Raw genomic sequence first — 24,521 nt, 5'->3', positions numbered from 1 at the left:
GGGCGGCAAAGAGGCGCAGTTGCTCAGAGAGAGAATCCTAGAGAAAGAGAATAGAAAACGGAGTAGAGAACAAAAAGCAAATGAGTAAAAAGTGGTACATTAGATTTGGGTATTTATAACTACATGCAATTTTACCCTAAACTCGTCATTTAAATATAAAAAATATCACAAAAAGTTTTATGCACCCAATGAAAATAAAACACATTTCTAATAAATATATTCAAATTCCACAAATAGAAATATGCTAAAATATTATAATTTTAATAAATCAGAGTAAAATGTATTCTTAAAGAACAGAACAAATCTAAATGTTAAAGTTGTAGTAATTTTTCCCAAATAGAAAAATAGACTACGAGACATATCATAAGGAAACTACAAGCTCTTGAAGACCCTTGATAAATTAAGAGTCACCTCTTGCTTATGCATCCATGACTGGAACATGCTGGCCCCCCACACGACACTAAAACAAACGTGAATTCACTACTTTTGTAACCCTATCATCTCAAGGAAAGATGATACTCAACTTGAAATGCTGAAACATTCAAGGCCTTGAAATACTAGCCAACTTGCAGTCTTGCAGTCATTGTTGAACCTTTAATTGAAGCAAAGCCAACTGTGACCTGGTCTCCTTTCACTTATCTTTCTTCTCTTTTTTGGCTTCCTGCTTTTGGTATAAAAGAATCTGACTGAAAATTGTACCATTGGTGATAACACCAATGGTGGAGCCCAAAACAACTAAAAAAGAATTAAGGAAAGCAACCGAATAAGCATAAATAATATCTTGTATTGCTCAGAAGGATACAGCAAACAGTTGATGTTCTATACTCTGTAAATAAAGCTGAGAGAAGTAACTTGTATATAGCTTAGAAGAGGTATATTTATCTAGAGTAGCTACCAATATTGTTTTTTTCCTGAAGTTGACATGCACTTCAGGAAAGAAAAAGGCAAAAAAGGCAGTTAGTCAAGCAAGAGCGCAGACCTTTGAAAAGTTATATGAAAAACTTGAAACTAAAGAAGGGGAGTAAGATATTTATAGATTAGCAAGAAGGAGAGAAAAGAAATGTCAAGATCTCAATCAAGTTAGGTGCATTAAGGATAAAGACGGAAAACTGTTGGTGAAAGATGGGGACATAAAAGAAAGATAGAAAAATTAATTTGATAATCTCTTTAACAATAGTCAAAGTGGTAATAGCATAAATATAGACTACAGAGCAGTAAAAAAGAAAGTGAATTATACTAGAAAGATTAGATTTTTAGAAGTAAAGGAAGCACTTAAGAGAATGAAAGTGGGTAAAGCCTGTGGACCCGATGGAATACCAATTGAAGTGTGAAAGTGTTTGAGAGATATGAGAGTGGCATGGTTAATTAAATTGTTTAATAAAATTCTGAACTCAAAGAAAATGCCTGATGAATGGAGGAGTATTTTAGTACCTATTTTTAAAACTAAGGGAGACATACAAAGTTGTTCAAACTATATGAGAATTAAACTCATGAGCCATACTTTGAAGTTGTGGGATAGAGTTGTGGACATTGACTACGTCATGACACTTCTCTCTCTCCTAATCAATTTGGCTTCATGCCCGGTCGTTCAACTATGGAAGCGATCTTTCTCATTAGAAGTTTGATGGAAAAATATAGATATGTAAAGAAAGATCTACACATGGTTTTTATAAATTTGAAGAAGGTTTATGATAGTATTCCAAGAGATGTCTTACGAAGAGTGTTAGAACAAAAGAGAGTATCTATTAGGTACATACAAGTATTGAAAGATATATATGAAGGAGCAACTACTATTGTGCGCATAGTGGGAGGGGACACAAGAGATTTTCCTATCTCAATTGGATTACACCAAGGTTCAGCTGTAAGCCCTTACCTTTTTACATTAGTTTTAGATGAATTGACGAAACATATACAATAGATTATCCCTTGGTGCATGATGTTTGCAGATGATATAGTTCTGATAGATGAGACGCGAGGAGTTAATAGAAAGCTAAAGTTTTGGAGAAGTACTCTAGAGTCAAAGGGTTTTAAGTTAAGTAGAACAAAGACATAATATATGCATTGCAAGTTCAGTGAATGCCGAACTGATGATAAGAAAGGAGTTAGTTTAGATGGAACGATACTGCCCCAAAGTAATCACTTTAAATATCTCAGCTCAATCCTTCAAATAGAAGGGGAATGTGAGAAGGATGTTAGTCATAAGATTAAAATTGGAGGGTTAAAGTAGAGAAGTGCCACTAGAGTTTTATGTGATCGCAAGATTCCCAATAAGTTGAAAGGAAAATTTTACCATACAGCCATATGATCGGCTATGTTATATGGCAGTGAGTGTTGGGCACTGAAAGAGTCATATGTATCTAAGATAAGAGTTGCAAAGATGAGAATGTTAAGGTGGATGAGTGGTCATACTAGACTAGATAAAGTCCGTAATGAGAGTATTAAAGAAAAGGTAGGAGTGGTGCCAATTGAAGATAAGTTGAGAGTAGGGAGATTGAAGTGGTTTGATCATGTGAAGCGTAGACACACGGAGGCTTCAGTTAGACAAGTAGAGCACATTAGGTTAGGGGATAGAAAGAAAAGGTAGGAATGGTGCCAATTGAAGATAAGTTGAGAGTAGAGAGATTGAGGTGGTTTGGTCATGTGAAGCGTAGACACACGGAGGCTTCAGTTAGACAAGTAGAGCACATTAGGTTAGGGGATAGAAAGAAAAGAAGGGGTAGACCTAAATTGACTTAAAGGAGAATAATACAACATGACTTAGAAATATTACACATTTATGAGGATTTAACCAAAATCGTTTAGAATGGAGAAAGAGAATTCATATAGCCGACCCCAAATTCTTGGGATAAAAGCTTAGTTGAGTTGAGTTGAGTTGACATGCACTTCAGCATTCAAATAACAAAGTAGAAATACTTCAAAAAAAAAAAAAAAGAAGGAAAATTGTTGAGGATACCACTACTTGGTGCTTTTTCCTGCACACTAGTAAAAACTCTCACTGCAAAAAACATAAATAAACAATCATAATATGCATACGAAGACTAGTTCATTTGACCATACAACTCACCCATCGAACCAGCAAAATTCATAAAACAGGTTAAGAAGCTGAGCTCTCCAGTGCTTTTGTTCTACAAAAAGAACAATTTTTTTATTAGTTACATAATAAAAATCCATTGAGATATTATAGGCAATTGAGAAAGCAAAAAACCTAATAAGGACTATAACTACTCTATTTTGCTCACCCAACATGCTTAATTCTTCTCAAGAATAAGAGGACAAGACTGATTTAACAACCCAGTCACCTCACACTTAATATTTCATATCCAATTTTGAGCCACTTGTGAAAACTCAGTATAAAGACCAGGCTCTAGCACATGGATTCAGTTAAATCTCCATGATATCTACTTCTATAGTAATCATGTGATGGTTTCCTTAAGTACCTTCTCCAGGGACATTTTACATGCCAAAATAAATGTTAGCTACTCATGATAAACGACTTGTGCTTGCAAAGACTACATTATACTTGAAAACAGAGTGAAAAATTCTCCTTCCACAGAAAGTGATTTAGACTAATTCTTAAGTTATTGCAGTACTGAAAACCATATACACAGTTAACAATTTCAAAGAGAGCTCATTCAAATTACCCTAAATTTAACAGCAAAATGTAACCTCAAAGTTCCAACTTACAGACAAATTTTTCCATATCTGTGGAATCCTAGCAAAGAGAAAGATTGCATGCTGGGATGCCTGTAACAAATTGTTCCGATATTATATAACATTCAAGAAATCATCCAAAAAGAAGGAAAAAAAATGGAAGGAAAAGGAGAACTATGTAAATCCCAATAAATATGCTACATGTAGACTTGATACTAAAATGACTACTTACATAGAGAGCTTCAAACAGAACAGGATCAATTTGACCAGCTAAAATAGTTGGTGCTACAGCACAATATCTGAAACACTAATGCAAGGAAAAATTTGTAATTCTTGTAGTATGTACTAACAAAGAGCATTCAGGATACAGTAATGGCCTGATCCATGTCACAGTAGGCACAGGTTGTGAAAAGTAGTAGATAGTAGCAACTAAAACTATAGCTGTAAGATAAGTAAAACAAGTGTATTAGGTTTTTTTGAGATATACTACAACTTTCAATAATGCAGTTTAATCTCATAAAAAATGCCCAACTACCCTCAAGCAAGGAGAACTCAAGAAAAGCTTATTACAGGAAACTCTAGATTTCAAATAGTACTTTTGATTATCAAACTAATCTTGTTGGACTCACTAGTTTAACACATAGAATGTGCATCAAGTGATGTAAAAACTGCATTAATTGTTTAATTCTATTTCATTTTCCACCAAAATCAATCAGACTCTCTTAAATCTATTTCCCCACATCAATAGTAGAAATGAGAATTGAACGGAAAATGAAAATAAACTAAGCGAACCTTGGATCAAAAGGAACGCCAATTCCCCGTAAGCCGAAAAGGGAAGGCCTTTGTGGAGACAGTATGCAAGAGCTATAGTATAACCTATGGTTTCTAGCTCAAAGGCAACAACACTAAGCCCTCTAACACTTCTATGCCTCAAAATTTTCATTATCTACAAGAAAAAAAAAATTATTAAGAATTGTGCCAAAATTCGAGGCATAACTATTAAGAAACAAAAAGAGAGAAAGAGAGATGAATTATTTAACCTGAGGGACCTTGACGGTGGTGGAGGCGGCGACGATACAATAGCCGAGGAGTTTGGAGATGAGAGGAAGCAAACAGTCCTTGTCAGGGAAGTTACCGTGGCGAAGAGATCCAAATGCGCAGCTGAAATCAATCCCTAAAAACTCCATTGTTGTTTTCCCTCAGCCGACGCTGTGTCCTTGGAGATCTAAATTAAATTTCCCGAACTACGACACTTTTGTAGCTACATACAGGTACCACGCCGCCGTTATTAAACTCGATCGGGAGGTTGACCCGTGGAGACAGCGAGTTGACGATTTAGTGATTTAATTAATGAATTAAAATTTTTAATTTTTAACTTTTATTAGATTATATTTATATATATTTTAGTAATTTTAAATTCTATATAAAAATATTTGATTTTAAATATTATTATTATTATTTTTTAATATTTATACAATACTAATTGTATGTTAAAAAAATATGTTATTTTATAAAATTTTATATCATTATGAAATAATATATATTTATATATATTAAAATAAAAAATATATAATATTAAATTAATTTAATTAATTGTAACATTTTTATGAGATTTTGAGTTAATTTATTTTGTTAATATTAAAAAAATTTTACTTTTATTGGTTGATCGAATTGGTTGAGTCACACTAATTTGAATCAATTTTGTATATTAATTCACTTTTCTATTTAGGGATGTTAAACCTATTCCATTAATAGTTACTTTGAAGTTTTTTTTAATTACACCATCATTTTCTTTATTATACTTGCAAAAAATGTGTGTTTCATTCTAATTATTGACACAGAGATTCATGTTTTTCTATTTGTTTGTTTGTTTTTCAAACTTTGAATTGAAAAGTCGAAAAAAGCATAAATTTGCAGCAGATCTGAAAAAGGCAACTGAAAAAAAAGAAAGGAAAATTCTGCATGTTTGTGAGGCCCATCTTCTGGAGAGGACCCGTTTTCAGGAAGATTTTCCCGTGAGAAAATTGGTAATTTGCTATTAGAGCATAAGAAGGAGAATCCATAGTTCCATAGTCCATACTTAAGGGATTGCTTACTTGTATTTCGAGGCTAATGGTGAAGCTTTATGATAACAACTACCAGCATTTTTACCTTTCCTTAAACTTGTAGTCAATATCACGGGATATCTTGGAACTTGGGTTCATGTGGTATGGAGTAAATGGCACTGGTTGATCAGCTAATGAAAGTTAAGCAACAGAGCTGAAAAATATAGTAGGAGCATGAAAACAGGCGCCAAATTCTGTTTGAAAAATAGCAATTCCAGCTGATGAAGCTGGTTGCAGAATATCAGCTCACAGTCTTCCAACAATATTTTGTAGATTACTCTCTCTTTCTTCCTTTCCTTTTCTTATTTTCCTCTTATTAGGAAGTCCATTAGATTGAAGCTAGACAATAGGGGGGCAGGCAAGCGATTGCCCATTCTTTGATGTTCCTACTTAAACAATTTACTTTACTGATAAATGGCTGAGTTGTTTGCTTTTACAATCTTATTGTCGTAGATGTTCTATGATAAGAATTTTGGACATGAGCCATCTAACTGATATCTGAATGCTTCCTTTTCTACAAGCAGGTGGTGTTATGCTGTCCAGAAGCACAATTTTTGCGCAAGTTTTGTCATTTTTTTTTAATTTAGTCTATATGGTTGTGTGAAGTTGAATTTGAGGATTGGGAATGTCGCTAGATGTCAATACAAATTCTTGATGGAGAGTATTCAATTCCTGATCCATTTGTACGTCAGCAGTTGGACTATGGCCCTGCAAATTGCGATGGAAGTTGCTACCAAGTAGAGCTTAAATTTTGCTTCTTTGTATTTTGAAGGTGAAACCTGAAAGAAGGGCAAAACTGCAAAAATGCACATACAGGTCAAAAGCTACCCCATTAGAATTCCACTCATTCCCTCGTGAAGACTCCAGTAAATTGCAAATCCATGTCACAACGCACTGGAAAATTTGATGTCTTTCAGTTTGTGTTGTATGTGCATTTCTTTGGTGCACTTTGTTGTTCTTTTCCTGATCCGGTGCATACCTTTTGAATTTGTAGCCATTAGTTGGCAAGTCCTATAATCTTGGCCATTGGACTTGAGAATTAGAAGCAATCACCAGTCAACCATTGTCACAATTGGAGCCTTCATGTGCCTGGTTTTAACTCAAGTGGGTAACAGCATTGGGCCGTTGTAGATCTTAGTTTTTATATATGTCATGTCCATATTAATTTCTGTCAGTGTGTTAAACCTCGTTCAGATATGTTGAAGATAATTTTGAGAGTGTGAAAGAAGTGACAAGAGTGCAAAATTTCAGTTGCATGGAAATTCAGAACCAGGGCAATAAACACAGAAGTCTGGATATGCATATCGGATGAGATGAAGGTGTGGAATTTTATTATTGAAATGTTCAATCCAAAGAGATAAGGAAATCAGGGGAGAATGATAATTGTTGGCGGTGAGGGCCGAGCCAATGTCCTTTTAGAAAGAATGGGTTGCCCTTTTGCCTTACTATTTGTAGCTGTCAATAAATAGACCTGCCCCCACCATGGGGCACAATATCCCTATCTTGTGTTTTTCATTTTGGCCCAATCTACTCTGCAGTTTTAGTGCAGATGCTGATAACACCATTCACTTGGTACCATTTCATTTTACTTTTTCTTTGAGCCTAGGGATTAAGATACAATATGAAGTGAGCAGCCAAGTGACAAGTTCAATTGGTAACTCTTTTTTTTTTTGTGTGAAAGTCTAAATGGTAACTTTCATATACGTTTTATGTGCGTTGAATTAATGGCTCCTTTAGGATGAGTTGGTCTCCTTACCTTTGGTCATTAAATGTGAATTGACTGGCCTTTTTTTTTTTGGGTCTATATATATGTGATATCTGATCATTTGGAAGCTATAATTTTCTTCATTAGGTCTAAATACAAAAGTAATGAACAAAATGTATTAGTTGTATGTCTTATGCTTGCACAAACTGTCTTGTAGCAAACTTTTTTGCATATCTTTATGCAAGTATGTGAGAGCGGCTGTGTAGGTTGGAAAATGGCAAAGTTCATGAAATAGGGAATCCATCTTTTATCCCTGTCCTACTGATAGACAAAAATGTCTATCAAATGGCTTGATTCTTTATTTTGTCGAATATGGAATACTGAATTGATATTTAAATTTTTGGTTTTGATCATGTTTAGAGCACTTCCTACGGTGAGTGCTCTCAAGTTGAGAAACTGAATCATTAGTTTTGATTGGAGCACTGAATTGGTGCTTAGGTAAGTTGGCAAGTTGCTGTAGTGTACTGACTACTGACGTTTGTTTGCCAGTTTATTTCATTAAATGACCCCTTGAGATTGTTTCCCGCATTTTGGGTTCGTGCGAAACACATCTGAGTAGCCAATCTTCCTGTCTCATGCCTGAATATAGGTAGTGGAGCTAGACACCAGTGAAGGTGTGTTAGGTATTGAAACCTAAGCCTTTTTTCTACCCTCCTATCGTCATGAACTTCCAAACCACGGTAACTTGAACCATATCCTGTCATGATATTTGTGGTGGGTAGTTACATGTCAGTGCATTTTATATAGGCTCTCCATTCATCTTAATCTAGCCCCATGCCTAATGTCCCGAAAAATTATGGTATAGGCTCAGTCATAGTGGGGTCTGTGCCAATTTTGTCAAGGAAATGTTATTTTCATGGGCTATGACTATGTTGTGTGTCGCTAAAATTTGTATTTAGTTTGCGCAACTAGGGAACATCTGAGACGCCAATGATTTAGTTTAGCCAAATACTACAGTGGATTTAAGATGGGCGTAGGAGACTGAGACGAGTATTAAAAATTGTGTAGTGTATACATGGCGGGCCATGTTCAAGGAAAAGTTTGGTGGATGTGTAGCAATGGAATCAGTACACCTTGCATGGACCACTGCTGGTATAATAAGAGAGACTATTATGGTGATATCTCCTTCTAATGGCTATTAAATGATGCGTTTTCGATTCTGACAATTCAGGATTATTTTATTTGTAAGCCTTATTTGTTTACAACAAATTAACATAACATTTTTAAGTCCGCCTCTTTTCTTTATAATTGAACCTTCTGCATAAATTTATAAGAGAAGTTTCAATGAAAACAAAGTTGAAACTTAAATAATTTTTTTTGCATAACTGTTTTGATGATGCCCTTTTAATTTTAAATCCTATATACGTGTACAAAAGAAGAAAAAAAAAAGGAAAAAACAAGGGAGAAGTAAACAGAGAATAAAATGAAAAATGTGTAAAGGGCAGGCACTAGAAGCCGGAAGAGTCCAGTGGGGCTCAGTGACGGTAAAAAACAAAAGGGAGAAGGTTCTATTTACAACTAGGAGAGGTCGTCTTCTCAGGAAATGCCATGCGCGCACACGCACGCTCTTAATCCAACGTGCATCATTAGTGGAAATAAACCAACTCATTTCAACTGGCTTAACTACGCAGGCCCCGCCCCTTTAAGTAGGGGTGAGCAATCGATTCAAATCAAATCAAATTGAATTGAATCAAATTAAATTATAAAAATAAAATTGTCAATTTTAGAAATCGAATTGAATCGAAATTGATGAAAAATCGAATCGAACCAAACCACTTTATTTCGGTTCGGTTCGATTTAAATCGATCGGTTTGATTTTTTATTGATTTTTTAATTTAAACTTGATTTTCAAGTTATTTGATCTAATTTTAACTTTGATTTGAACCTAATAACCATTAATCAATGAAATTAAACAATTAATATATATAAAATTAAATATAATTCATAAATTTTCCATAAAAATAAATTAATTCAAAAATCAATTCAGTTCGATTTAACTATATAAATCACTATTCGGTTCGGTTCGATTTAACTGATTTTTTTCTCTTTAAAACCGAACCAAACCGAAATAACAAAAATTTTTATAAATTAAAACCGAACCAAACCGATTAAATTTTAAAACCGAACCGATTAAATCGAATTGACTCGATTCGGTTCAATTTTTTGGTTTGAACCGAATTCTGCTCAACCCCACCTTTAAGGAGGTGTTTGGTTTACCTTTTAGATGCAGCTGATAGCTGATAGACACCCAAATAGGAAAATTGTGGTGTTTGGTAAGTTTAAAAAAATAGAGCTGATAGCTGATGGACAACTGATATGATACCCATCAGCTGCAGTTTATATCAGTTCTATTTTTAGAGCTGTTTCTCATCAGCTGATAGCTGATCTGATTTTATTTTTTATTTTGACCATATTATCATTTTTTATTTAACTTAAAAATTAATATTATTAATATTTTTATTTTTTTATTCGTAATTTTAATATTTTAATTAACGTATTTCAACTTTATTAAAATATTTTTTATTAATAACATAAAATATAAAATATTTATTTATATCCAAAAATTTAAAATTAATTATAAATTTTTCTATTAACAATAATAATTATTTTATTATTTTATCTATATTTTTTAAATTATTTAATTATCTTAAAAAATAATTATTTTTTTATTTTAATAATAAAATAAATGATATAATATAAAAGATTAATAATTATATATTTAATTTAATAATAAAATAAATAATATAATGTAATAAATTTATAATTTTATATTTATTTAAATAATAAAATAAATTATATGATATATACCCTTATTAGTCATTTCACATATTAACAGTAACAGTTAAATATCAGTTATCAGCTATTAGCTATCAGCTATCAGCTATCAGCTAACAGTAACAATTATCAACTAACAACTATCAGTTGTATTCAACTGTTAATCCAAACAGGTTTAAGTACTGCATAAGTGGGTTAGCTGGAGCGTGATCTTCTCTACTCTTAGTTTTTTCATCCCTGCGCTTGGTTGTGGGTTGTGATTTTTGTGACAATTCTTTTCTCGCCATTTTAATAAATGTGGCTCTAAAATAGGACTCTTTCTCTTTGTCTAAGTGTTGGCTAGCTATTAGCTAACTGCTGGTTCATTGTTCTTTTCTCTCTTTCTTTTTTTCTGTGCGTGACAATGGAAGGTGGACTTCCCATGCTTAACTGTCTCTTGCAGCACACATTGAGGAGCCTCTGTACGTGTCCAGATTTTTCCAATTCTTCCAAATGGGTTTATGCTGTCTTTTGGAGGATACTACCTAGGAATTACCCCCCACCAAAGTAAGAATCTTGAATTCCATTCTCATGTATCCACTACAAAAAAATCCCAAGAATAAGCAAATGGTTTTGCTAATAAAGTGAATGTTAACAGCTAGTAGATGATTTCTTCCATATTCATTGCTGTGGATCACATTGCTTTCTTGCAGGTGGGATTATGGAGGCACTGCCCTTGATCGCTCCAAAGGAAACAAAAGAAACTGGTAATTCAGTTGAATACCGAAAAATCCAAGTCCATTTTACTTCATTTTTTTGATTTACATGTTACGTTTCTTTCTCTTTAAGGATCCTTGTTTGGGAGGATGGGTTCTGTGATTTCTATGAATGTGAAAGAGCGGGAAGTGGGTACATGAAGGGGAGGTTTGGATCAGATGTTTTCTTCAAAATGTCTCATGAGGTCTATAATTATGGAGAAGGGTGAGAATTTTGCAGTCCTTGAAATCATTCTTTTTTTGGTAAGACTACAGCCAAGTTGATGAAGGATACTATCTGGCAACTGCTTACAGGTTAGTAGGGAAAGTTGCAGCAGATAACAGTCACAAATGGGTGTTCAGAGAAACCCCTAGTGAGAGTGATCCTAACCTCATCTCCTCGTGGAATATGTCTATTGAGCCTGTAAGCAGATTAGTACAATTTTTGCTCTTTTAAAGTATATCCTTCGGACATGGCTTTGAAATAAAATTTTCCTTCACACAGCAACCGAAGGCGTGGGAATTTCAGTTCAATTCAGGCATTCAGGTTTGTTATTTCACAAAATCATTCAAGATCAACAAGAAATTAAAATTCAGCAGAATTACAAGCAATCAAGTCTTCTGTTTATTAGAACTTTTCTTGATTCACAGACAATTGCCATCATTGCAGTCAGAGAAGGCATCATTCAGTTGGGTTCATTTGATAAGGTCCCTTTTCCACTTACTCTCTTTCTTTCCATCTTTCTCAGTTTTTGTGCACTAACTCTGATAATTATCTTCTGATTTTTTCAGATTGTGGAAGATCTCAATCTCGTGATCAATCTACAGAGGAAATTCAGCTATCTCCAGAGCATACCAGGAGTGTTTGCCATGCAAAGACCATACCTACCCATCCAACATCCATACATTCTGAAGCCAAATACCCGGATGTTAGAAAGCCAAGAAACAGCTTTCTCAATTGATGATAAGCACCAAATAACTGGAGTAAAGAGATTGTTCGATGAAAGGTTGGATGATTATGCTATCAAATCCATCAACTTAGGTTGGAACAGCCCACAAAATGGCATTACAGGATCACCCATTTGGTCAATTCCACCTCTTTTGCCCACTATGTCTTGCAGCCTTGGAGCTTTGCTATCGAAGCTACCTTCAGTCATCCCATCCTATGGTACCCTGGAAGCCCTTGACTCAGCTCTGCTTAACAGCAATAATAATAACAGTGCAAGCCAGAAAGCCAAGCTAAGTAGTTGTGGTTTAGCTAGTGAAGCACAACTTGCTAATACAAAAGTTGAGTCCTCTGGCCAATTAGATGGAGGAAAACCCAGTTCTGTAAAACCTAATTCAGAGTTGGAAAACGGGGCAGTTGGCTTTGGACACCCGATCAAGGGAGAAAGTACACTAAACCTCAGTTAATTAGGAGCAACAAATTGCATTTATTATTGGCTTTTGGGTTGTTGGATCATAGTTCTCAACCTCAAGTCGTTTGCTTATACCTTATTAGTGAATATGCAACCATTTATGCATCTAGTTCTTTTTTCTTCTTTAATCCTTTTCGTTTTATGTATGTAAAATCCCTGACATTGCATCACCAGCATTAAAACAGTCTTAAAGTTAGCTCAACCATCTCATTATGTCTGAAAATAACTCTTGTGCATGTGTGGTGGTCGAAAATAATTGAATTGAACCCTTTTTTAACCAAAAAAAAAAGTTCTTTTATTAGGGTTTTTAATTAATGACCCAACTGAGTTACGCCAATCTCAGCTAATAATTAATCAAATTTTCTAAATGATGCATCACCGTGGGCATACTTGTGAGGGAAAAACAGCATGTATGATTAAGACTGAGCTTTGTGGTGATGAAGACTGAGGAGAGCATCCCCACAGAATAGGCAAAAAATGGGTAGCATTGTTAGGGTTGAAGACCCGTGGTGTATCCCTATCCTTTTGAGTGAGTGGCACTCACTACTCAGGTCAAGCATATGCAATGGTCCCCGAAAATCAAAATGAGGACAAGAGAAAGAGATGATTGATTTTTAGATCAACTTTTTTTGTGCGATATTTGGCATCCAACCCCGACACACTATGGATGGTCCCCAACCTCAACTTTTGATTTTCATTCTGATGTTTCTTTTAATGAACTTTTAAACTTGTTAATCAGACATTTATTTGGTCGCAATTGTTGGTGGATGCCTACTTATTTACCTTCTTTCCTTCCCCACCACACCAACCCCCACACCCCACACACCGCCCACCACCCCCACCCCCAGCAACACCGCCCCCCCGGCGGTAATTATTTTCTATCTCAAAGTTTTACTCTGTTGATAACCAAGGATGTTTAAGCTTTTGTTCCGCTTTTTGACCGACAATCCAATTGAGAGCGAGAGGCCTTTCAGGGAGGAGCAAACTCGAAAGGCAAATAATAGCTCGTGTCAACATGGACTAAGGCCGGCCCATGTTCTTGCAGTTTTTTACATCTTCGCAAGAAGAGTAGGAAAGTTTCCATTGTTTTAGACTCAAAATTGCTGATATTCTTGCCGCCACATGTTTGCTTATGTCGATCAACTGGCCGCCCCTCCAGTAGAATGCTTAGACGGATCGATCAAGACATTTGCAGAATTTGTTTGCTGTTCTTTATCATTCTATTCTTGTAATTATCTTATCACTCCGTAATCAGTGATGAGAAACTATTGCGTTTTCTGATCAAACAATACCTACTCTTGAGAAAGGAACCTCAACTTAAATATACAAGGTTGAGGTGCGGTTGAGATTGCAAGTCAATAGACGCATAAGTCCAGGGACATTGCTGAGCAAAACAGCATCTCCCATATGTCCGTCATCATGAATTTGAACTGAATGCCCAGTAAGAGTGGTGAGGCACCACTTATTTATTTTATCCTGCTCTATCTGCACCTGATATTATGGTATATGGGAATTTGAATATCAACCTTACTGTTATGTTTAACAGTTATATGTAACCGAGTATTTTTTTTGCCCCCCTTGAAAAATCATCAAATCAACCTGCACATGAAGCTACGTTGAAATTTAAGCATCAACAATTATTTATCAAAATATGCATTCATCTGAGGCAGATGAAATTGGAATTTATAGGATGGAAATTGAAGGGAAAGATGCAGATGTAAAGATAAAAGCTATTGATGGTTTGAGAACTGCGAGTATCATTGGAATGACAAACCCAATCATGAAAGCCATATTTGCCAATGATGACAACATTTACTGTGGATATTGGAAGCTGATCAATATACCTTTTCTTCAAATGAAACATGATAAATAGAAATCTATGCACGTAATCAGCAGCTGAATAAACTTTTAATGAACCATCTTTCTAATACCGATCTTAATGGTTGAATAAAGTTGTGCAGCTTCATAGAAACCAAGGAGGGGTATCAACCACTGGTATGATTCTTCTATCCCTGCCTCATTCTATCGTCCGCTGCCTCAAAGACCTAACTTTTACCTAAGCACTACTCTTCTTGCCTTCAGCTCCAAAAGCCCAGTGAGGCTTAGCAGGAATGCGCATCATTGCCTTAACTCCTAATGGGTTGTCCTTACTCTGTTGGAGGAGTTCAAATTAGCAAAGCAGACAGAGGAGACACAAAAATTGCAGAGTAAGGAAAAATATTTGTTATAACTCCTAAAGTGCCAATCCCGTAGCACTTCCAATTGAAACAACAAAAGCAAAAGGCCAACTACTTTCTGTAGCAAAATTGGCAAAGTTATTTAAAAAATGTCCATCTATTAGCATAGAATAGTTGAGATGCTCTTACCATTAAGCAGGTTCCCTGGTTAATGTTGCAGATGGGATAGTCGTGTGGGCAGCAACTGTAACGGTCTTCACAGCAGGTAGCACCCTCAAGTGGGCAGCATCCCCATTGAAAGCAGAAGTTGGCATACTCAAAGAGGCAGCAACAAGTATTGCTCTCGGGGCAGCTATAGTAATTGTCGCAGACGGTTGGAGGCCTTATTGGAGATGGAGGAGACGGGCCAGGGTTGGGGGGATTTGGGCCTTTCTTGATAGGAGAAGAAGCTTCCATCGCAATTCCACATATCCCAGTTGCCATATTAATATTTCGCGCCATTCTGAGATAGCCATTTTCTCCCCAGCTTTTCCCCCACGAGTTCCTGACAATCCAATAATCTTGACCATTTTCTGTGCCATAACCCACTGCAGCGACACCATGGTCCAATGCCGTCCCACATCTACCCGAAAAAACACCCTGAAAGATGAAATGAAAAGGAAAAATATGCCTTAATAATTTAATGATGTGAAAGATCATCGGTCAGTGAAATACTAATGCAAACACTCAAATAATCGAGAGAGACTTAAATCCAGCTATGTTTTTTATACTTATTGTGTGTAACATGTATGATAGCGTAAAGGAAAGAAAATTATTACCGATGAGTAAAACTGGAAATCCCTGCCACCTGCTTCAATTGCAACACTCACTGGTTGACTTGCGACTGCCTTTTGTAGTGCTCTCTCATCATTCATAGGAACATCTTCATAATCATCAATTGTAACAACCCTGGCGTTTTTCTGCATGGGGAAAAGGAGCTAAAGGGTAAGAAGACATGTTTTTCATATAATAATATTTCTTGCTTATTGTTTATGCATTTTCCGTGAACACCAACCCTGTATGCATCGCATTTGCCGTCACGAGCAGTGTAAGGGTAATCTTCCTCAGAGTCAATGCCACCATTGTTGATGATGAATTCAAAGGCATAGTCCATTAGACCTCCATTACATCCTTCATTATAGGAGGTATCACAATCCACCAATTCCTGCTCCGATAGAGAGATGAGGTCACCAGTAACGATCTTGTTGATCCCTTCCACAGCAGCAATCGCTGAGAAAGCCCAGCAGCTCCCTTCATATCGAATTGAATATTAGCAATTGTTAGATTTTCATCGAGTATATTCATTCCCCAGCGCACAAAGATTTGTTTTATTAGTAAGAACTAATTACTATTACGGTTCAAACTTTTCAAATGATTAAATTTGTCTATTGGAAATAGCAAAAATAGATTATTAAACAAAATAAAGGTTACTTCCTGGACAATTAAATCCAAAATCTTAAATTTGAATTATTATATTAGAACTTGATAAATTAGGTCAATTTTGTAAATAACATGAATGAGAAAGCATGCAAGGGTAAATTATAATATCGTCCTTAATTAAATTATTATTTAACCCTTAAAATTTGACATGAAAAGAAAATATTTTTCAAAAAAAAACGATTTTATTGTTGAATATGTTGATTTTTACTTTTAATTTTAGTGTAAAATTGAGAGATAAAAATGAATTAACTGTAATTTTTATTTTAATTTCAAAGGAATTTTATTTTTTCATTATTGTGATTTTTTTAAAGGAAATGGGCAAGAAAGAAAGAGCAAATAGAAAGATCAACTTATAGTTTTTAATAAATTTCAGGAGAAAATTAAAAATATCAAATATTTTTAAATTTGTTTAAAACGTGTGTTTTAATGAAATCAAATTAGAGTGAAATTAATTTATTTTACCTAGTTTCTATGTAATTCATATATAAATTTATAATTTTAAACTTAATTATTCATGACTATTAATTTCAGTGGACAAATTTGCATTAATTCCATTATTAGACACTCTACCAATGTGAATCAACTTGTATTATCAAAACATAATGCTATCACCAACCAATCAAGTGCACGTGTACAAGTACCATTTATTTTTTAATTTATAGTATTTAAAAACATGTTAACTTTTTGCCAATCTTCCGGCTATTTAGCCAGAGTTTGCCGTAATATTTGATTAATCATGGAGTAAGAAATATCCATACCTAGGTTGAGGTGTCACTCTCAATTATTGCTCTTATGTTAATTATTAGCTTGGGCTTGGGTGGATTCAAAATTTTCCCATTTTATTTTTAACAAACAGAACCTAAAAAAAAAAAAAATTGTAAACCTCCGGCACGCTGCACCCAAACGTTTGGGCACAGGGGTGACGGTGTCAGACTGTCAGGCCCGCCCTATGTCGGATGTGGGGTACGTCCACACTTTATTATGGCTCGTACCCAAAAGGCACCCCTCCAAAAAGATGTTTATTTCATTACCCCGATAAATTATCTTCCTTTCATTTTTTTTTGTTTTTCCATAAAACATGTGAGACTGCAAAAAGTGTTGGGATAAAATGGACAAAACACAGTATTTGATGGCCAAATATATTTATTTATTTTAGAGCAAATTAAATTCGCTAATAAACAATTAAAAATATTATTAATTTAAAAAAAAATTAAGCATTTCATGTTGAGAATCAAAATTTCATTTCACCCAAGGTTAATTACCATTCGATTTATACTTCACTGTGAATTGGTTTCTTCGGTTTGTCTAATTATAAAAAATTATACAACCATCCGATCAAAGCTAAAGACCCATAAAAAATCATCCATAAGCAGCTATATTAAAAGATGATCAAAGCTAAAGACTCACCACAACTTCCTTGATCTTTGACCTCTAAGACGGCACCTTCTTTCCTCCAATCAACGGAATCCGGCAAAGACTCGCCGAGACGTGGATTGTAACGATCACTGGTTTTACGCAACCTGTTCCTTTTAATACCACTCCGGCCACCCAGGTACATGGATCGGTACTCCTCGTTGGTAAGATCAGCGAACCGGTTCAACCCGACCCTGTAGGTCCGATTCTCAGAGTTATGCTCATCAATGAACCTTAAATTGTCTTTAAAAACCTGAAGCCTCCTCTCCCTTTCTCCCAAAGCGTTGTAGGCCTTGCCGTTCTTCACCAGCCAGTCTTCGTATATAGCCATGACCTCGTCATCGGTTCTCCAGCTGGATTTGGTAGCATGTGTTTGATCATAAGATATGATCGACATGTCAGAGGCTGAGGACAAGGTGAAAGCGAAAAACAAGAGAACGAACATGGCTGCTGATGATCTAAACAGACCCATCTCTTTTCTGCTCTGGTTGTTTCGGAAGGGTGGATTTGCTATGACTGGGTATGTGAAAATAGTGGAGTGGTAGTGGGTTTATAAAGGCAAATGAGAGGAATGTGTTTATCGAGTATTAATACAATATAGAAGAATTTGATAATTAATTTAAGATTTTTAATTTTCGTATATATGGGAAATGAAAGACGGTAAATTAAATTCTTTAATCGGAAGCTGGCGAATGAGAGAGCCTGTGGATATGATTTGATTGGCTGTGAAAGAGAGGCCAAAGACCGGTTTCCCCTGAAACTAGGAGCGGTGGTAATGACAGGTGATGTCCACGCGCCTTTGTAAAAATCTTCAGCAGCACGGCATTGCTTTTGGGGAAAAAAAAATGCCTCACTTTTTTCCCTTGATTCTTTTATCCATGTCCATTTTTTAGTTTTTAACTTAATTTATTAAAATTTTGAATTTAAATTCAAATTAGTCCCTCATTTATGAAATTGATTAATCAATATTTTTAATTAATTAATATTAAAAAAATTTAAAAAGTCAATTTATACACTACTTTCATAAGAAAGCAATTAATTTGAGTTTAAATGAAAAATTTTGAATAAATTAGATAAAAAATTTAAAAATAAACAAAATGAATATGGGCAAAACGTTACAGGGAAAAAAATGAGTTGTTTTTTTTTTTTTTTTAAATCTCATTTTACCTGTCAAATGCGGTTAAAAATGGGTTTGGGAATTGGAATTGACCACGTCTCCTTATGTGGGTGCCGTGACGACTTGAAACGAGTGGAACAGTAAGACTGCATTTTTATCAATTAGTGTGACCCTTCACGAAGTTGGAATATTAGCAACTTCCCTATTTTTTTTTTGCATCAATAATTTGGCCCCCTTTCCCTTTCGCAGTTACTCATTGCGCGCCCGCTGCATGACTTACACCAGCTACCACCTCTTTACTTTTTCGCTTTTCGGTTTTCACTAGCAATGGTGATTAGTAAATTTAGAAGTGGAAGAAGTGATTACGTATTGATAAAACTTCCAAAATTCGTATATGATAGTTGTAGTATTTGGGCCGCCCATAATCTGATAGAGACAACATTATTATTATTATTATTAGTTTTTTTTTTTTTTTGAAAGGTTAATTATGGTTTTGGTATGATGATGGAAGGGCCAAGAGCATTTATCAATAAGAAAACGGAGGTTTATATGAGAAAACATGGATTTAACTGGTGGTATTTCATAATCTTTCTTGTCCAAGTAAGGCCTGATGTCGTTTTCAGTCCATGTACTGCCAAATCATATCATATTGAATTTGTAGGATATGTAAAGGACCTTCCAGTCCTTTTCGCACTTTCCTTGCTTCATTATTAAAACTACTCTCAGATATTTTTTTTCCAATCAAGATATGGGCATTGGTTTAATTATTGATGGATCTTTCTATCTATTTGATTTTTTTTTATTAATGGGTCAGTTTTAATTTATACTAATTAATTTGAATTTGAATTTATTATCAAATATTGATCAATTTTTAGTAAAAATATTAGCAAAATTTGCTGTTTCAATAACAATTTCTTCCAAACAAGGAATTAGTAGAATGAGAGCGACGTACATCACAGGCAATGTCATGTTCACATGGGCCACACGGAACATAAATTATTCCTTTCCAAATTTGAATCTTGTACACCATTGATTAAGAATGGACAAAATAGTGAACCCCATTTGACTCTGATATCAACATTTGATTACATTCCGTGTACTTGCTTAAGATGCTTTCAGTTCTCTCTACTTACCCATTTTCTAGCCCTGCTTCAGAGATAATTTTTTAAATCAGGGAAGATTCTTCAAAATATTTAATGTGAAAAAAAAAACCCTCATTTATAATTAAATTTATAATATCCAATATATTAAATCAAATTTATAATTAAATAGTTTACATCTGTCAATATATAATACTTAAAATAAATTACTAATATTTATTAAGCGGTTGGATTTTTTTTTCCTATTTTTAATTTCAAAAAGTATTCTTTAAACAATTTTAGATTTGGCTGTTTGGAAAATCACGCAGCCTCCATAAAAATATAGTGTGAGTGTCTGGCACAGGCATGGCCTTTGACTATTTGTGGTGTAGTATGTGTTAGGAGGCTTGAAATTTATAGTTTATGCACCACAAAAGAGTGAATTACACTAAACTTTATACAATATTTCATAATTTATGTTCCTTTTCTCTTGAAGGGGGCATTATTCTACGTGGAAACAGAAGTAGGTGGTGGAACTTTTGAAAACATGCTTAAATTGTTGATGGTAGTTCCTTTCACGACAGTAAAGAAAACAGATACATCCAACAAATATGAGATATTACTGACTTTTCTTGAAATCGTAAGGGACAACACAAACTTTTATTGAACACTCTTCATTGCAAATGAATTTATATTGAAAAGAAGGAAAGGGGAGGGGAGGCTTTATATGACATAATATAATCAAGCATTCAGATCAGACCAACGAATATATTATCATATTTCTCACTGTCTTACCAACCAAGATGAAATGAAAGAAAATATATGGAGGAAAAGATTCCATCTGGATGGAGATGGGTCCATAGGAAGCAAGTTGATTCTTTTATATTCTAACAGCGAACGCCCGCAGTCAGAAAAGAAGCTTTGATACTCTCACCGCACAACTGAATCTCTTCTCAAAAAGGACAAATTAGTATGGGCGACCATGGTGGGCATGTGAACCCAGTAATTGAGCCAGGCACTGGGGCCACAACCCATTAACTGGGATGAAAGAGTTACAGCAAAGCAAGCCTTTCAGAGTGTAAGAGTCTTTAACTCTGAGCACAATTGCACTTGGAACTGTGTTCCGCCGTCCGATTCTGAACCTGATATCTAACATCTCCATTTTCGTGGGCAGATTCTTTTAGCATTCATGGCTTCATCTGTCCGCTTTGGATAATCGGCTAAGCCACTTTGAATAGTATCTTGACCATTTTGAATCAACTGCGCTATCAATATGCGTATGCTTTGATGTTACTTTTTTAGATTTTTTTTCTCCACTTTAACTAACTTAAGAGGTCTAAAATTATTATACTTCTTGTTAATGCTTTGGATTTTTTTTTTTATAGAATGAATATTAAATATCATGCTTTTTATTTTAAGAGCCATGAAACAAATAATTAATTTAAATTTAATTATTAATTTAATAATACAAATCCCCAATATATATAAAATCTCATTTCTTCCCAATTAAATTATAAAAAAAAGCTTACACACGTGCACAATTTGCAAGTTGGATCCATATAGGGAGGTACTCATTAGACCAAACCAAGCATCTCGCCTAAAAATTTTAGAGAATGGTGTGTTTTGACATTATGGTTTAAGTTATTTTTTGTAAATAAAATTTTTTAGATATTATTAAAAAATAATTTAATTATGTTAAATTATTTAAATAAAATATATTAATTTTAAATTAAAATTAATTTTTAATAATCTATAATTAATATGCTCAAAAATATTTTTTTAAAAATTTCAAGTAATAAAGACAAATAAACTTAAAATTCATCTCATTGAGTTTTGTTGAAATAGCCCAATTGATCTTTCATGATTAGTTAAAATTCTGTTTGGTATTATTATTTGAGTTGCTATTAGAACAGATATACTAATTAAAAATTATTAAATAATATTTAAAATTAAATTTTAATCTTAAATGTCATGACCCAACTTATGGGCTGGGCCAGCACTAGGACTTAAGTCACCTAAAGCCCTCGATACCCGTAGTAAGCCTAACTATTACTTAACCAAATCCTAAAGCCCATTTTAAGCCCAATTTCAAGAATTCAACTGGATAGAGTTCAGCCATAACATGGACCATACAACGGGGAGTTTTTGACTCGCTCGATTTATAAGCATAATATATAATTATTTGTGGAGCTCAGCTCACCCTCTACATATTCATAATGTCATAAAATCCAATAGGAGCTTAGCTCCCTCATACAACCCAGTCATGTATGCATTTACTAGGTTTACAGACTAACGTGGCAATTATAATACAGACCCAAATCAAATAAAGTACTTCTAACACATGCGGAATTCTATAAGTTAGTAAAATTATACAAAACATCATAAATATTAATAGATGACCTACGAGGGAGAGAGGTAGGTTAGAACTCAATAAGAAATCTCTTGTATCCTGAAAAAATAAGATGAACAGAGTGAGCGTTCGACTCAAAGAGTAAAATACCGATTTTAACTACAATTTTTATAGCTATCTAAAACTAATGCATCATGAAGAGTGGAATGCAACACTATCATAATTTTCATACAAATCACATTATAACAGCAAAAAGATAATTTGAAGTACTCACAACCCAATAGTGTTCAAACAGTATATATATGGGAGTTGATTCCCTATATAGCTCTCTTAATCTAATCTCTGCCAGCGAGTATCTCTCAAGTCGGATTTTCACTTAATAAACCAAATGCGAGGGCCAGCGAGATCATCTCGAGCTGTGCCTACTCCAACTTATCCATAAAGGATCGGGTCCCAGCGAGTTAAGCTCCAGCTGCGTCTACCCGTCCTGTCCATAACCAATACCACGCACCACGCACCACACACAAGCCAACACACGCACACTGCTCTAAATTATCATAAAACAACATCCGTAAACATTTCATCTACCAAAGATGCAACATAAAATATGCCTAGTATTTAACTACATAAATATATTTATAGGTGATGCATGGACATGCCTTGAATATATAATAATATTGAAATTATAATTAAAATCAATATTCTACTCACATACTTGAACTGAGGTTACTGTGGCGACTGGACCGAGGAGGAAGGCTGTCCCGGCTCACTTGATAATTTCATTGCAATTATTTAATATATTTGATTCAATACAAGTTTAAAAATGACCAAAGACACCATAAGTCGTACCGAAAATTCGGCAGAATCTCTCGTATACCTAGGACCTACTCAATCTGTAAAAGTAGTTCAAATAACACTTCTAAAATCACAAGTCTTACATTCACATCCCATCAATATCACATGGCCCCTCTTTGGCCCTCCAAATCAGTCAAAGCTCACAATCTTGGAAAATGATATATTAGTATACGGAGCTAATTTTTTAGCAAAAACCACCTAAACAAGTTTTAAAATTTCTAAAATTTTGCCTCATGGGTCCTTAGCAATTTTACTAAGCTAATACAAAAGGAATTATAATTTTCTAACATAGCACGAATAATTTATTGATTTTTAATCTAATTCAGGCATTCAATAATTAAGAAAACTTGGGTTTCAAGTTTACTAATGCCAATTCTGACACATGGGACGCGTTTGAGGCATCGAAAAATGGTGGGGTAGCCTATAGACTTGACTCGATTCTAAAGTTTTCTGGCAGTCTATTTGTCCGACCCGAAATTTATTGATTCAAGCAACTATTGAATTTTCAAGAAATGATGGTACCTACGGGAAGCCCATAATAATAGGGGTTAGAATAAAATTATTACAAAATTAAATAAACTCATTTGAAGCTCGAAAAAATACTGTAAAATCTGTAAGACCTATCGAAATTTTAGTATTGAAAAAATTTTAAATTGGTGTCGTTACGAAGCCCTTGACGATTGAGCATGTTGGTGGTTTCAGATTTATGATAGGATTTACGGTTTGAAAGAGATCTAGCCTAGAAGTTAAAATGGGCTAAAAACCTCTGAAATTTGATTCACACAAATTAGGAAATGATACCGCACAAACTTGGTATCTATACGATGTCTGTGAAGAGATGAACATTTTGACACCAACAACGTTAAAATCAGTGATCTGAAAAAGAAGTTATGACTAGAAAACAAAAAGAAAGAAAAGAAAATAAAAAGAGAAAAGAGAGATAGTGTTTTGAGGGGGGGGGGGGGGGGACAGCTTTTAAGGTATCCTTTTTTTTCATTATTATTATTATTATTATTATTATTATTATTAAATTTTTAAAATATTTAAATACTATAATTCATAATATAATATAATATAATATTATCTTCTTTTATTTTTTAAAATCAATTCAAATAAATTTCATAATGTTGATAACACTATTTTTTTATTTAATTTATAATTTAAAATTTTGAGTTGTTATATTAAAATTATTAAAATAATAAAATAATTTTTTTAAAACTGTTATTTTGAGTTGCATTTAAAATAATATTTTTTTCTTGAAAATAATTTCAACGGGCTAGATAATTCCATTTTAAAGCATAAGATGATTCACTATTCTTTATTTATTTATTTATTATTATTATTATTATTATTTTCTAAATGAAACCATTATGAATGTAATTGTCAGTTTATGTAATTTGACGGGCCAGCGTGTTTCGGCCCCATTCTTTAGAGTTTGTTTCCGTATAGAACTGCCCATTGAGGTTTAGAATTACACGGATTTAATTTATACTCAAAATTGAACTAAATTGATTTAAATTACATTACTATTAAATCAAAATTAAAATAAACGTAAAAAAATTGAACTATTTTGATCAATAAATTTAATTAAAATTAAATGGAA

General features: G+C 34.1%; 3 protein-coding genes across 4 annotated transcripts; 1 reads left to right on the top strand and 2 right to left on the bottom strand.

Annotated features, from left to right (window-relative positions):
- Positions 1-242: 242 nt before the first annotated feature.
- Positions 243-4,971, bottom strand: LOC110663682 (mannose-P-dolichol utilization defect 1 protein homolog 2). Of its 2 annotated transcripts, XM_021823068.2 has the most exons (8): positions 4,692-4,967; positions 4,444-4,597; positions 4,020-4,092; positions 3,884-3,950; positions 3,685-3,744; positions 3,065-3,125; positions 2,954-2,995; positions 243-735 (listed from the first exon to the last, which is right to left on the bottom strand). In XM_021823068.2, the coding sequence occupies exons 1-8, from the start codon at positions 4,836-4,838 to the stop codon at positions 632-634; spliced, it is 708 nt and encodes a 235-aa protein (XP_021678760.2). In that variant the 5' UTR covers positions 4,839-4,967; the 3' UTR covers positions 243-631. The 2 variants fall into 2 exon arrangements, with proteins under 2 accessions (XP_021678760.2, XP_021678761.2); XM_021823069.2 differs by lacking the exon at positions 2,954-2,995 and having other exon boundaries at positions 4,692-4,971.
- Positions 4,972-10,540: 5,569 nt separating this feature from the next.
- LOC110642714 (uncharacterized) lies at positions 10,541-12,650 on the top strand. Its single transcript, XM_021794848.2, has 7 exons — positions 10,541-10,842; positions 10,989-11,042; positions 11,125-11,256; positions 11,346-11,454; positions 11,536-11,577; positions 11,682-11,738; positions 11,823-12,650. Exons 1-7 carry the CDS (start codon positions 10,700-10,702, stop codon positions 12,441-12,443), a joined length of 1,158 nt encoding a protein of 385 aa, XP_021650540.2. The 5' UTR covers positions 10,541-10,699; the 3' UTR covers positions 12,444-12,650.
- A 1,516-nt stretch (positions 12,651-14,166) lies between these two features.
- LOC110663685 (cysteine proteinase mucunain) lies at positions 14,167-18,142 on the bottom strand. The gene is made up of 5 exons (XM_021823071.2): positions 17,512-18,142; positions 15,680-15,915; positions 15,444-15,584; positions 14,815-15,264; positions 14,167-14,600 (listed from the first exon to the last, which is right to left on the bottom strand). Exons 1-5 carry the CDS (start codon positions 17,987-17,989, stop codon positions 14,505-14,507), a joined length of 1,401 nt encoding a protein of 466 aa, XP_021678763.2. The 5' UTR covers positions 17,990-18,142; the 3' UTR covers positions 14,167-14,504.
- Positions 18,143-24,521: the final 6,379 nt, after the last annotated feature.

This window comes from Hevea brasiliensis, chromosome 12 (genome assembly GCF_030052815.1).
Source record: "Hevea brasiliensis isolate MT/VB/25A 57/8 chromosome 12, ASM3005281v1, whole genome shotgun sequence".
Lineage (NCBI taxonomy): Eukaryota > Viridiplantae > Streptophyta > Magnoliopsida > Malpighiales > Euphorbiaceae > Hevea > Hevea brasiliensis.
The sequence above is the reverse complement of the archived record's forward strand: the minus strand, read 5'-3'. Positions and strand labels throughout refer to the sequence as shown.